General features: G+C 41.3%; 2 protein-coding genes across 13 annotated transcripts in view; both read right to left on the bottom strand.

Annotated features, from left to right (window-relative positions):
* myo18b (myosin XVIIIB) overlaps positions 1-13,548 on the bottom strand; it is an 880,426-nt gene that overhangs the window by 305,690 nt on the left and 561,188 nt on the right. The window lies entirely within an intron of this gene.
* The window catches only part of cnnm4a (cyclin and CBS domain divalent metal cation transport mediator 4a), a 38,963-nt gene that overhangs the window by 15,289 nt on the left and 10,126 nt on the right, over positions 1-13,548 (bottom strand). For all 12 annotated transcript variants that reach the window (XR_015500187.1, XR_015500191.1, XR_015500193.1 and 9 more), the window contains 2 exon segments: positions 8,139-8,273; positions 7,196-7,365 (listed from right to left, as the gene is read on the bottom strand). Coding sequence is in view for 4 of the 12 variants with exons in the window: in NM_001443064.1 (NP_001429993.1) it covers positions 7,196-7,365; positions 8,139-8,273 (305 nt within the window). In the remaining 8 variants the exon portion in view is untranslated.

Raw genomic sequence — 13,548 nt, 5'->3', positions numbered from 1 at the left:
GACTCTGCAGAGTGTGCGATGTAACACACACTGACACATGCAGCTCCTGCTCTGTATGACTCTGTGCTGCAGGACAAATACATCACTAATAAACACTGAGATGAACACTACGATATAAACATTGTGATATACACACTGCGATATAAACACTGCAATATTCACACTGTGATATAAACACTGCGATATTCACACTGCGATATACACAACGCAATATACACACTGCGATATTCACAATGCGATATATACAATGCGATATACACACTGCGATAAACACACTGCTGCGATAAACACACACTGCTGCGATAAACACACACTGCTGCGATAAACACACTGCTGCGATAAACACACTGCGATATACACACTGCGATATACACACTGCGATATACACACTGCGATATACACACTGCGATATACACACTGCGATATTCACACTGCGATATACACACTGTGAAATACACACTGCGATATACACACTGCGAAATACACACTGCGATATACACACTGCGAAATACACTCTGCGATATACACACTGCGATATACACACTGCGATATACACACTGCGATATACACACTGCGAAATACACTCTGCGATATACACACTGCGATATACACTCTGCGATATACACACTGCGATATACACACTGCTCTAAACACACTGCGATATGTACACTGCGATATACACACTGCGATATGCACACTGCGATATGCACACTGCGATATACACACTGCGATATACACACTGCTCTAAACACTGCGATATGTACACTGCGATATACACACTGCGATATACACATTTCGATATACACACTGCGATATACACACTGCGATATACACACTGCGATATACACACTGCGATATAAACACTGCGATATTCACACTGCAATATGCACACAGCGATTTACACAACGCAATATACACACTGCGATATTCACAATGCGATATACACAATGCGATATACACACTGCGATAAACACACTGCTGCGATAAACACACTATTGCGATAAACACACACTGCTGCGATAAACACACTGCTGCGATAAACACACTGCAATATGCACAATGCGATATACACACTGCAATATGCACAATGCGATATACACACTGCGATATACACACTGCGATATACACACTGCGATATACACACAGCGATATGCACACTGCGATATACACACTGCGATTATACACACTGCTCTAAACACACTGCGATAAACACACTGCGATATACACACTGCGATAAACACACTGCGATATACACACTGCGATATACACACTGCGATATACACACTGCGATATACACACTGCGATATACACACAGCGATATGCACACTGCGATATACACACTGCGATTATACACACTGCTCTAAACACACTGCGATAAACACACTGCGATATACACACTGCGATATACACACTGCGATATACACACTGCGATATACACACTGCGATATACACACTGCGATATACACACTGCGATATACACACTGCGATATAAACACTGCGATATTCACACTGCAATATGCACACAGCGATTTACACAACGCAATATACACACTGCGATATTCACAATGCGATATACACAATGCGATATACACACTGCGATAAACACACTGCTGCGATAAACACACTATTGCGATAAACACACACTGCTGCGATAAACACACTGCTGCGATAAACACACTGCAATATGCACAATGCGATATACACACTGCAATATGCACAATGCGATATACACACTGCGATATACACACTGCGATATACACACTGCGATATACACACAGCGATATGCACACTGCGATATACACACTGCGATTATACACACTGCTCTAAACACACTGCGATAAACACACTGCGATATACACACTGCGATAAACACACTGCGATATACACACTGCGATATACACACTGCGATATACACACTGCGATATACACACTGCGATATACACACAGCGATATGCACACTGCGATATACACACTGCGATTATACACACTGCTCTAAACACACTGCGATAAACACACTGCGATATACACACTGCGATATACACACTGCGATATACACACTGCGATATACACACTGCGATATGTACACTGCGATATACACACTGCGATATACACACTGCGATATACACACTGCGATATGTACACTGCGATATACACACTGCGATATACACACTGCGATATACACACTGCGATATGTACACTGCGATATACACACAGCGATATGCACACTGCGATATACACACTGCGATTATACACACTGCTCTAAACACACTGCGATAAACACACTGCGATATACACACTGCGATAAACACACTGCGATATACACACTGCGATATACACACTGCGATATACACACTGCGATATACACACTGCGATATACACACTGCGATATGTACACTGCGATATACACACTGCGATAAACACACTGCGATATACACACTGCGATATAGATATAGACTGGCGCTGTGTAGTTCACCTTGTCCTGACTGACCCTCACTGAACACACAGCAGATCCAGCAGTCATTTGCTGATCCTGATTTACTGATGAAGGGTTTACCGGAGAGACGCTCTGAGTCCTGACATGCTTCAGCTGCTCCACTGACCACTATATATACACTGAAACACTGGCCAATCGAGTGTTGGAGGGTTGATGGCTAAACGTGAGCGGCTGGTGGCCAGTCTTCACTGATCTCACATACCAGCAGAAAGAGCAGAGTGTGAAGATCAGACCACAGCCGATCGACTCACTGCAGAGTTCAACTCTTGTTTCCAGCAGCACTGTTGGTCTGCAGCTCCACAGGGTTTATAAACATGCCGAGCTGCTGTAGACAAACCTCTGCTCACTCTTGCTGGTTTCAGTGGTGCAGCAGTGAAGATCTGGAGCTGTGGACAATGTGAGACATGTATTGTTCTCTAAAGAGTCCACCATCACTTTCTTTCCCACATCTGGGAGAGTTACGGTGTGGAGAAGCCCCAAAGAAGCGTCCCACCCAGACTGCTGATGCCCAGAGTGCGGCATGGGGGGATCAGTGATGGTTTGGGCTCAATATCATGGCATTCCTGAGGCCCAATACTGGTGCTATATGGGTGCTGGGTCACTGCCAAGGAGTACTCGACCATTCTGGAGGAGCATGTGACCCAATGGGTCAAACACTGAATTCTGAAGGCGGTGCCGTGTGTCAGGATGTTAACACACCAATACACACAGTAGGACTAGAAGTGGTTTGACAAAGGTGACAGGGCATGTGAAAGGATGTGAGGGTTGTGTGTGTGTACATAAATGTGTGTGTGTGTGTGTGTGTGTGTGGTCGTTCATGTGTGTGTTAGCATCCATGTGTTTGTATGTGTTGTGTGTATGTTGTGTTTGTATGTCTGTGGTGTGTGTGGGTAAAAAAAGAGTGTATGTGTGTGTGTGTGTGTGAGTATGTCTGAGAGCGGATATGTAGTGTATGCATGTAAAAGAGTGTGTGTGTGTGTGTGTGTGTGTGTGTGTGTGTGTGTGTGTGTGTGTGTGTGTGTGTGTGTGTGTGTGTGTGTGAGCGTGCATGTGTGTGTAAGCCTGCGCGTTTTGTTTGTGAGTGTGCACGTGTTGTGTGTGAACGTGAATGTGTGAGTGTGTGTGTGTGTGTGTGTGTGTGTGTGCTGCAGTGAGGGGGAGGGATTAGCTCTGCTCAGGATCTCTTTCTTATGTAAGAGGGATCAATTAGTGAAGGGCAGGAGCGTCCGGCCGGCGCGGCCCGATCAGGCTAAACCTACACTGAGGTCACAGACGCTAGCAAAGGCCCCGTCTGTGCAACTCTACACCACACACACACACACACACACACACACACACACACACACACACACACACACACACACACACACACACACACACACACACACACAAGCCTGAAAACAGAAGCAGCAAACAGAGGGATCTGCTATAGAAAGTCATACTATCACTGGCACAGTAGGCAGCACATTCGCCTCACAGCAAGAAGATCACTGGTTCGAGTCTCGGCTGGGTCAGTTGGTGTTTCTGTGTGGAGTTTGCATGTTCTCCCAATGTTGGCGTGGGTTACCTCCAGGTGCTTCGGTTTCCCCCACAGTCCAAACACATGCGCTATAGGGGAACTGATCAACTACACTGGCCGTAGTGTATGAATGAGTGTTTGTGCATGTGAATGACTGTGTATGGGTGTTTCCCAGGGATGGGTTGCAGCTGGAAGGGCATCCACTGCGTAAAACATATGCTGGAATAGTTGGCGGTTCATTTTGCTTTGGCGACCCCTGATTAATAAAGTGACAAAGCTGAAAAGAAAATGAATGAATGAATAAATGCATAGATATATACACTAGATGTCGCCTGGCCTATTGTTGTCTATTGGACGGAATGCGTCAATAGCGCCGCCATCTTGCTACAGGGTAGCGCTCCTTTGAAATGAATGCGGGACCAGGGTACAGTGGAGGACTGTGGCCATGCAAAGCCAGAGATATACACATATACACATATATCTGTGATCGGGAGTTTTCCTGGATGTTAGTATGTAGTTATTTTTTTCTAATTACGAAAATTATAATTTTACATCACTTTACATGATGGATCAGTGACTGCACGGCCATTCCTGACAAAAAGCTTGTGTTTGTGTGTACAGAAATGTACTATTCACCCTCCCTGTTAAATTTGATCTAATCATGTCCTGAAACACAGCTCCTCTCCTGCTTTCACTGCTCATACTGACGGAGGGAGCGATTCGCTTGTGAATGAATCCCCTGAACGACTCTTTCACTAACGTTAGCCGACAATAATACAAGTTTCTGGCAGCGCAGCATCTCGTTGTCATATTTCTCCTGCATCGTTTGCTGATTTTATTCAACAAAACTAGCATAAGCCGAGTGTTTAGTGTGAGTTGGAGCTGCTTTGCCGTATGGTGAATGCAGTAAGTGACTGTTATCATCAATAACGTTACCTGATTAGCACAACAGTTCAGAACATACAAAAACAGAAAAAAACTTAATATTACCTATGAAATGTTCTGGCTTTGTGCTTTGATTTCTTTGTTTGCTCGTTACTACACCGGTAGACAGCGCTAAAGTCCCGCATCTTCATGTAATAACACTGTCTTGACTAGTGCGGTTGAATGACATTTGTCCTAGGAGCACTGTACCAATATGGCGGCGCTATTGAAGCATGCTCAGGGTCCCTATGCGATATCTAGTGTATATATCTATGGAATAAATGAACACACACAATCCTGATTAACTATACGAACGGCTTGACAACCACCTAAAACATCCAAGCAACCACATAGAAATGTCCTGGCAACCACTTAAAAACCTTAGTTACCATACCAAAGTAGCTTGACAACCATCAACCACATAGAAATACCCTGGCAACCAGCTAAAAGCCCTAGTTACCAAACAGAAATAACCTGGCAACCATCTAAAATCCCTAGCTACCATACAAAAAGGGCTTGACGACTATCATTCACATAGAAATACCCTGGCAACAACCTAAAAATCCTTGTTACCATTAGGGATGTCCCGATACAACATTTTAACTTCCGATACGATACTGATATTGCAGCCATCAGTCCGATACGATACCGATATAAATCCGATATCAGCACAAATTATGAATACTTTATTTTTACCTATTTTGTTGAGTCTAATGTATGAACGGCTAGATCAAACTGAGAACAAGTCAGCAACAGTAAGTATGGAAAAAAACCAGTTTATTAACTATTGGTTGCATAAATGTGAACTTTTACATAAGAATATATAAAAAGAATTAACGAATAAATATTAAGACCCTGAAAAATATCTTAATTGAATAAACAAAAATAAAATTTGAAAGTGCAAAATGCTAATTAAAGGTCACTTCAGTTGTTCATTTTTTACCATCAGCAAAGAGTAGAAACTGCCGAGAGCAGGAACATAAGAAAAAATATTGTTAATTGAACAACTGCTAAAGGTTCAGTGTAAATAATTTCAATTTCACACAGCTTTTTGATGATTTTTTGATCTAGTTGAGCTGAAAAATAGCTTTCACACTGGGCAGCAGAAATAATTTATTGTTAAGTTGATAAAAATGTGCAGCATGGTTAGTACAAACATTTACATGATCAGAGCTATTTCATCTGTGTTTGTATCATAAGAAGATTATGGCTGTAGCAATGTTCCCAAATATTATTAATTTTATAATATAATATAATATAATATAATATAATATATATTGCACATATTATATTTAACATAAAATACTTGCAGTGGCTGGATTGAAACACACCTTTTCTCCACAGTACTTGAAATAATGTGACTTTTAAGAATAATTTTATTTATCAAAATTCATTATATTTGCACAGATTCCACCCTACTGCCCACATGGGAAAATTAGACAATGTAAATAACAGCAAACTGATGTGCAAAGCTGCCACTGTTTATCAGAGCACTTTATCTTTTTGGGCTTTTTAACGAAGAGTTAAACATGGGAATGTCTCTGATTAAATTTTCCTTCTGCCCCAAAAGTAATACCATTCTTTCAGCAGCAGCAGAATGATTTCTTATTCTAATTTAACAGACAATGAAAACAACAAAAATGTTTAGCCTTTTACATGACACTGTTCCTTTCAGAGTGTTGAAGTAAAAAAATGAAATAAAGAATAATAAATCCACTATTTCACTCCTATTGTCCATGTGCACGACTGACAGGTCAAATCTGCTCCTTCTCTAGTCTTGGTGCTGCTGAGAGATTGAGATTGAAAGTTTGCGTATAAAATAATGTAGAAACGCAGCTAAAGAAAGCAGAATCCGGGACATGTTCGGCGATTTAGAAATCTTGGCTGAATGCCATTTTTAAGTCCCAAATAGAAGACATGTCCAGGAAAAAGATAATGTATTGTAGGCTTTTTTCCCGTGTGTCCTCGCGCTCTTCTCAAAGCTAAAGTCAGAGCAGGTGTCCAGCGCGTCTCTGTGGGTCTGCCCGCGAGTCTGTGCCGGAGACTTTTTTTATGCACACAGAACCGGGCCGCTGAGGTAAAGTTTTATGTGTGGGAAGCGCTGGTGATGAATTAGGTATCACACTGGATGAACCACGATATGCCATGACCGAATTGAGTTACTTTTCTTAAGTAAGGCAAGTCTTAACGTCAGCATTTAAAAGTAACACTGATTCAGCTGAACCCCGCATGAAGGCAGACAGACGGCCTCTACTGACCTGAAGGATGAGGACGAAGAAGTCGACGTGTTTCCCGCGCTGGTACAGATAGTGGTGTTGCGAGCGTTTGTCGCTGTCGTTGAACTTGATCTCCTGAATGACGTCCGGGTGTTTGAGGATTCGCAGAAGCACTTTATCCGAGATCTGGAGCGGACTGAAAGCGCTGACCTCTACAGAACCAGGAGAACAAGAAATAAGCTGTAATTCACAATCGTACAGTGCATCCAGAAAGTACTGACAGCGCTTCGCTTTTTTCACAGTTGTTTCCCTGCTGAAAAATCCAGCTTAAACCAGCCTAGGCTGGTTGGCTGGTTTTAGCTGGTTGACCAGGCTGGTTTTAGAGGGGTTTTGGTAATTTCCAGGCTGGTTTCCAGCCATTTCCAGCCTGGTCTTAGCTGGTCAGGCTGGAAAATTACCAGCCAAATCCAGCTAAAACCAGCTTGACCAGCCTGGTTTAAGCTGGATATAGCTGGTTTTGGCTGGACTCCCAGCTTGGCTAGGCTGGTCAAGCTGGTTTTAGCTGGTCATCTCCCAGCCTGACCAACTAAGACCAGGCTGGAAATGGCTGGAAACCAGCCTGGAAGTGGCCAAAACCCCTTTAAAACCAGCCTGGTCGACCAGCTAAAACCAACCAGCCTAGGCTGGTTTAAGCTGGATTTTTCAGCAGGGTTATGTTACCGTCTTATTGCAAAATGGATTAAATTGATTGATTTCCTCAACATTCTACACACAATCCTCCATAATGACAATGTACAAATAAAAAAGCTGAACATCTAAATGCTGATTGGCTGATTAGAAATTTGCATTAACGAGCAGTTGGACAGGTGTACCTAATAAAGTGGCCGGTGAGTGTCTATCACAGTAAAAGTAAATATTGCAATGTCAGTTCTTCCAATATCGTACAGCCCTACTATGGATAACGCAGGAATAATGAGTGGCTAACCTGTAGCGAGGAATCGGTGCGCTGCTAGCATCAGCTGCGGGGATATCTTGACTTTAGATTCTCTCTCGTGTTTGAAGGCAGAGAAGTCCCTCTTGTTCTTGTTGGGATCCACTTTCTTTCTGTTCCGGTTGTCGGCTAGCAGACAAAACACAGCGTTAATTATTCAGCCAATCACTTACACACTTTCACTAAAGCAGATTAACAAATAAGAGATGCAATCAATGTGCTGTCAATTAAAACAAAGAAAATAAATGAAGTTTACATTAAATAGTCAAAATGATCAGTCCTCCTGTGATACTGTGGGCATTTTTTAAACTGTTAAAGATGTTATTTGTCTGGACTTGAACAAATAAAAGAAAGAGAATGATCTGTCAGCTTTGTTATGAAAGTATGTGAGATGAAAATGTTCACGTTATCTGCCAAACAATAATGAAGCTGGATATAAATGCATTAATTAACCATTTAAAATCATGTCAGATGTTACTGTGACTAAACTCTTTCTCTTTTAGGTAAGTTAGGATGATCAGATGTGTTTCTGTTCTGCTTAATAACAGAATAATGAGAGAGAGATTTGTTTGGGAAATTGTTCTAACTCTTCTTGAAAGTCAAGTTTACACACAATAAGATTATTCTGCATCTGATAAAGCTCAGATGATGATGTCAGGGTTTTGGAGGTTTCTGATTGGCTGATTGGCAACATTTGAGTTGATGTGAGGCACAACTGTAGAATAGTATTGAAGGAAAAGCTCAGACACACTGCTTCCTTCTGTGACAACATGGAGAAATCAACAAGCCACAATCAACAACAAAGCCAGATTACAATGTGCTGAATGACACTGGAAAAAGACTGATGTGTGGACACATGTCCTGTGCTCTGATGGAGCTAAGATTGAACTGTTTGGCCATAATGAGCAGTGTTACATTTGGAGGACAAAGGGAAAAGCTTACAAGCCTAGCAACACCATCCCAACTGTGCAGTATGGGGGCGACAGCATCATGTTGGGGGGCTGTTTTGCTGCAGGAGGGACTGGTCCACCTCACAGCATAGATGGCATCATGAAGACAGAACATTATGGAGAAATACTGAAGCAACATCTCAACACATCAGCCAGGACATTACAACTTGGTCACAAATAGCTCTTCCAAACAGACCATGACCCTAAGCACACTGCCAAACTAGTTAAAATGTGCTTTAAGGACAACAGAGTGAATGTTTTGGAGTGGCCATCACAAAGCCCTGATCTCAACCCTATAGAGAATGTGTGTGCAGAGTTGGAAAAGCTTGTGTGAGCAAGACAGCCTACAAATCTGACTCAGTTACAGCAATTCTGTCAGGAGGTTGGACAAAACTCCTGCAAACTATTGTGAGAAGCTTGTGGAAGGAGACCCAAAACACTTGACCAAAGTTATACAGCTTAAAAGCAAAGCTAAAACATACCAAGGAAATGTGTGTACACTTCTGACTGTCTAGAAATTAATAAATAACTCTCTCATTATTCTGGCATTTAGCAAATGTAAATGATTTAGGTAATCCTAACGGACCTACAATAGTAAACGTTTAGTGTGATTTACCATCAGACATTTTTTTAAAAATGGTTATATTCCTGTTAGTAGAGTGTATGTAAACCTTTGTTTTCGACTGTATGTATTTCTGTATGTATCATATCGCTTTGCATCATTACAATTACAAAAAGTGAGTTCCCGTTGTGTGAGGTGTGTGTCATCAGGGGCGCCTGCAGGATTTTATTCCAAGGTATGCACAAATCCAGCACCGCCCGCCCCTTTCCCCAATCATGTCAAGAAACACTGATGCTTAGTGGGAAAAGACATTATTTAAGGGCATTCGTTATGACATAATTTGTTTCCTTTTTAATTTTAATATTTTGTTGAAATCTAAATCAGATGCTCAAGATGTAGGACTAATCGTTAAAATAATGACATAGTAAAAAAATTGCAAATACAGTTGAAGTCAGAATTATTAGCCCCCTTTGATTTTTTTTCTTTGTTAAATATTTCCCAAATGATGTTTAACAGAGCAAAGAAATGTTCACAGTATGTCTGATAATATTTTTTCTTCTGGAGAAAGTCTTATTTGTTTTATTTCAGCTAGAATAAAAGCAGTTTTTAATTTTTTACACACCATTTTAAGGTTAAAATGTTTAGCCCCTTTAAGCTATATTTTTTATAGATAGTCTACAGACCAAACCACTAGCCCCTTTCACACATACAGACCTTTCCGGAAAATTGCCGGCAATTTTCCGGAAAGGTTGTATGTGTGAACAGGTCCTTTTTGAAAATACCGGTAAATTCGTTCCGGCTATTTTCCGGAAAGAGAAGTTGTAACATTACCGGCAATTTGCCGGAATGCTGCGCTGTGTGAACGCAGAAGGAAGATTACCGTAATAAGCGCCTGCACGTCTAGAACGTGCTGACGTGAGACGTCTGCTTTAGCCAATCACAACAGTCAGACGCATTTACGTCCGCGCGGTTTATGAGAATAAAAACCTTTGAATATTTTTCCAGACACATTTAGCTGCTAGAAGATAGTCAAATCACATTTATATGTTCTTCTTTATGCCAACTGTGTAAACAATCATCGATGTTTGTTGTTTGTTTACCTTTAAGCTTTGCGTGTGCCTGTGAAACAGCCTGTGAGCGCCTGCACACACACATATTATGAACATCTCGACATGTGAAAGTGATCCTGCGAAAGTTGTTTACAATATTGATCATCCACAGAGTTTGTGATTTAGTCAAATGTTTACAAACACAAGTGCAGCCGTTTAAAGCTCATTTGTGGTGCATGATGTCAGAATTTACCGCTATTTTGGAATGGATGTGTGAATGCTCTTTTCCGGAAAATTTCCGTAACGTCCTCGCCTGTGTGAACAGCGCTTTTTTGAATATACCGGTAAAGTCGTTCCGGAAATTTTCCAGATATTTACCGGTATCACTGTGTGAAAGGGGCTATTGTTATGCAGTAACTTGCCTAATTACCCTAGTGAAGCCTTTAAATGTCACTTTAAGCTGAATACTAGTGTCTTGAAGAATATCTAGTCTAATATTATTTACTGTCATCATGACAAAGAGAAAATACACCAGTTATTAGAGATGAGTTATTAACACTATTATGAATAGAAATATGCTGACACAATCATCCCTACATCAAACAGAAAATGGGGAAAAAATAAACAAGGGGGTGCACTGCAGAAAAATCTAGCTTAAACCAGCCTGGGCTGGTTGGCTGGTTTTAGCTGGTCGACCAGGCTGGTTTTAGAGGGGTTTTGGCCATTTCCAGCCTGGTCTTAGCTGGTCAGGCTGGAAACTGACCAGCTAAATCCAGCTAAAACCAGCTTGACCAGCCTGGTTTAAGCTGGACATAGCTGGTTTTGGCTGGGCTCCCAGCCTGGCTAGGCTGGTCAAGCTGGTTTTAATTGGTCATCTTCCAGCCTGACCAGCTAAGACCAGGCTGGAAATGGCTGGAAACCAGCCTGGAAAAGGCCAAAACCCCTCTAAAACCAGCCTGGTCGACCAGCTAAAACCAGCCAACCAGCCTAGACTGGTTTAAGCTGGATTTTTCAGTAGGGTGAATAATTCAGGGGGGCTAATAATTCTGACTTCAACTGTATATGACAGAAGAAACAGTACAATTAGTGAGGCATTAATTAAATCGTTATTTTCCACTGACCGATAATCCTTCACTCGCACAGCTGAGTAGTGGATGGGCTAAATAATATTTATTTTTCTTGGAAAAAAATATCCAAGAAAATATCCACTTTTTAAAACTAATTTCGTATATTGTTTGTCTCCTTGTTTCAATATTTTTCTAGGTCGGTTATCTTCTAGATAAAATAGAAAAATGAATAACATTTGATATGCTTCGAATCCGCAATGCTTTAACAATGCCGAATCAAGAACTGGATTGTCAAATAAAATAATAATCCAGCCTAAATAAAATGAGAGTGAAATATTCAGCTTCAGAAAAGCCTATATTAAACTGTTTTCCATGTTGCGCCGGTCAATTACTATTTAATTCATTTAATCAAATCATTTGAATGAGCAGGACAGGCGTTTACAAATTCGCATATATTCAAAACAGCACTAAACACGTTCCCACATTACCTCGGTGAAACACACTCGGTTGAAAGGTAAGAAATCTCAGAAACTCGTTGTGAGGATGGAGATGTCTGCTTATTTTTGCCAGTCTGTGAGATAAAATTGTTAAAAACAAATTGAATGGTATAGCGGTTCCATGCGAGGAAGCTGGCCAAGAGCTGGATGATAATAATGATAATAATAATAATAATAATAATAATAATAATAATAATTCCTTACTTATAATGTTGGAGTTATCCACGGCGCGAGGGAACTTGGTACAAATGAGTACATTACAGATCTGGACTTTAGCTGCTGACAAAATCTCCTTGTTTATTGCACAAAGAAATGATCAGGATTGCTTTGTATAATTGATATTTGATCCTGTATTCTGTTTTTGTTTTTATGTTAACTTCTATTCATTGTAAAGCCCAGTTTCAAGAGACTGCAGGGGAGGGGGGTGGGTTTTTTTTAAATTATATGTTTCATTATATCGGTTTTTCAGCCTGTATGTTTTGTTAACAATTCATAAAAAAAAAACAAAAAAAAGAATAAAATAAAATAATAATAATTATAATAATAATAATTCCTTACATTTATGGAGCACTTTTCTGGGCACTCAAACAGCTTTACACAATTGGGGGGGGGGGGGGGGGTCTCCTCATCCACCACCTGTGTGCAGCATCTACCTGGATGATGCGACGGCAGTCATTTTGCGCCAGACCGCACACCACACACCAGCTGATTGGTGGAGAGGAGACAGAGTGATGAAGCCAATCATGATATGGGGAGGGTTAGGAGGTCATGATGGACAGAGGCCAGTGGGCAGATTTGGTCAGAATGCCAGGGTGAAACCGCTACTCTTTTCGAAGGACATCCTGGGATTTTTAACGACCACAGAGAGTCGGGACCTCGGTTTAATGTCTCATCCGAAAGACGGTGCTCACTGAGCAGTATAGCAACCCCGTCACTACACTGGGGCATTAGCTTCAGTGGGCGACCATGTGAGAGCTGCAGAGAGCTAGCTGCCGACAATACAAATCTGATCTGTCTGATGAAAGACAGTTTTCCCCGGCTCAGGTGCTGATGATGAGACGGTCTCCACTTCGTGTGGGGGGATCAGTATTTGTCTCATTAGTTTTAGGCCTTTTGGCAAATGTCTCGATTAAGTTTAGCTGCTTTAAAGAGTGTTGAACCTTGTTTTAAACAATAGCTGAATGGTAACTTTTAGGTGCGGAAAAACAATTTAAAATAGAGGTCCGCATTCCGAATAAAGAGCGGGAGCGGTCGGTAATGGATTTAATTTGGGACGGGA

Source organism: Danio rerio, chromosome 10 (assembly GCF_052040795.2).
Source record: "Danio rerio strain M-AB ecotype USA chromosome 10, GRCz13ab, whole genome shotgun sequence".
Taxonomy (NCBI): Eukaryota; Metazoa; Chordata; class Actinopteri; order Cypriniformes; family Danionidae; genus Danio; species Danio rerio.
This window is presented reverse-complemented; position numbering and strand designations above follow the sequence as displayed.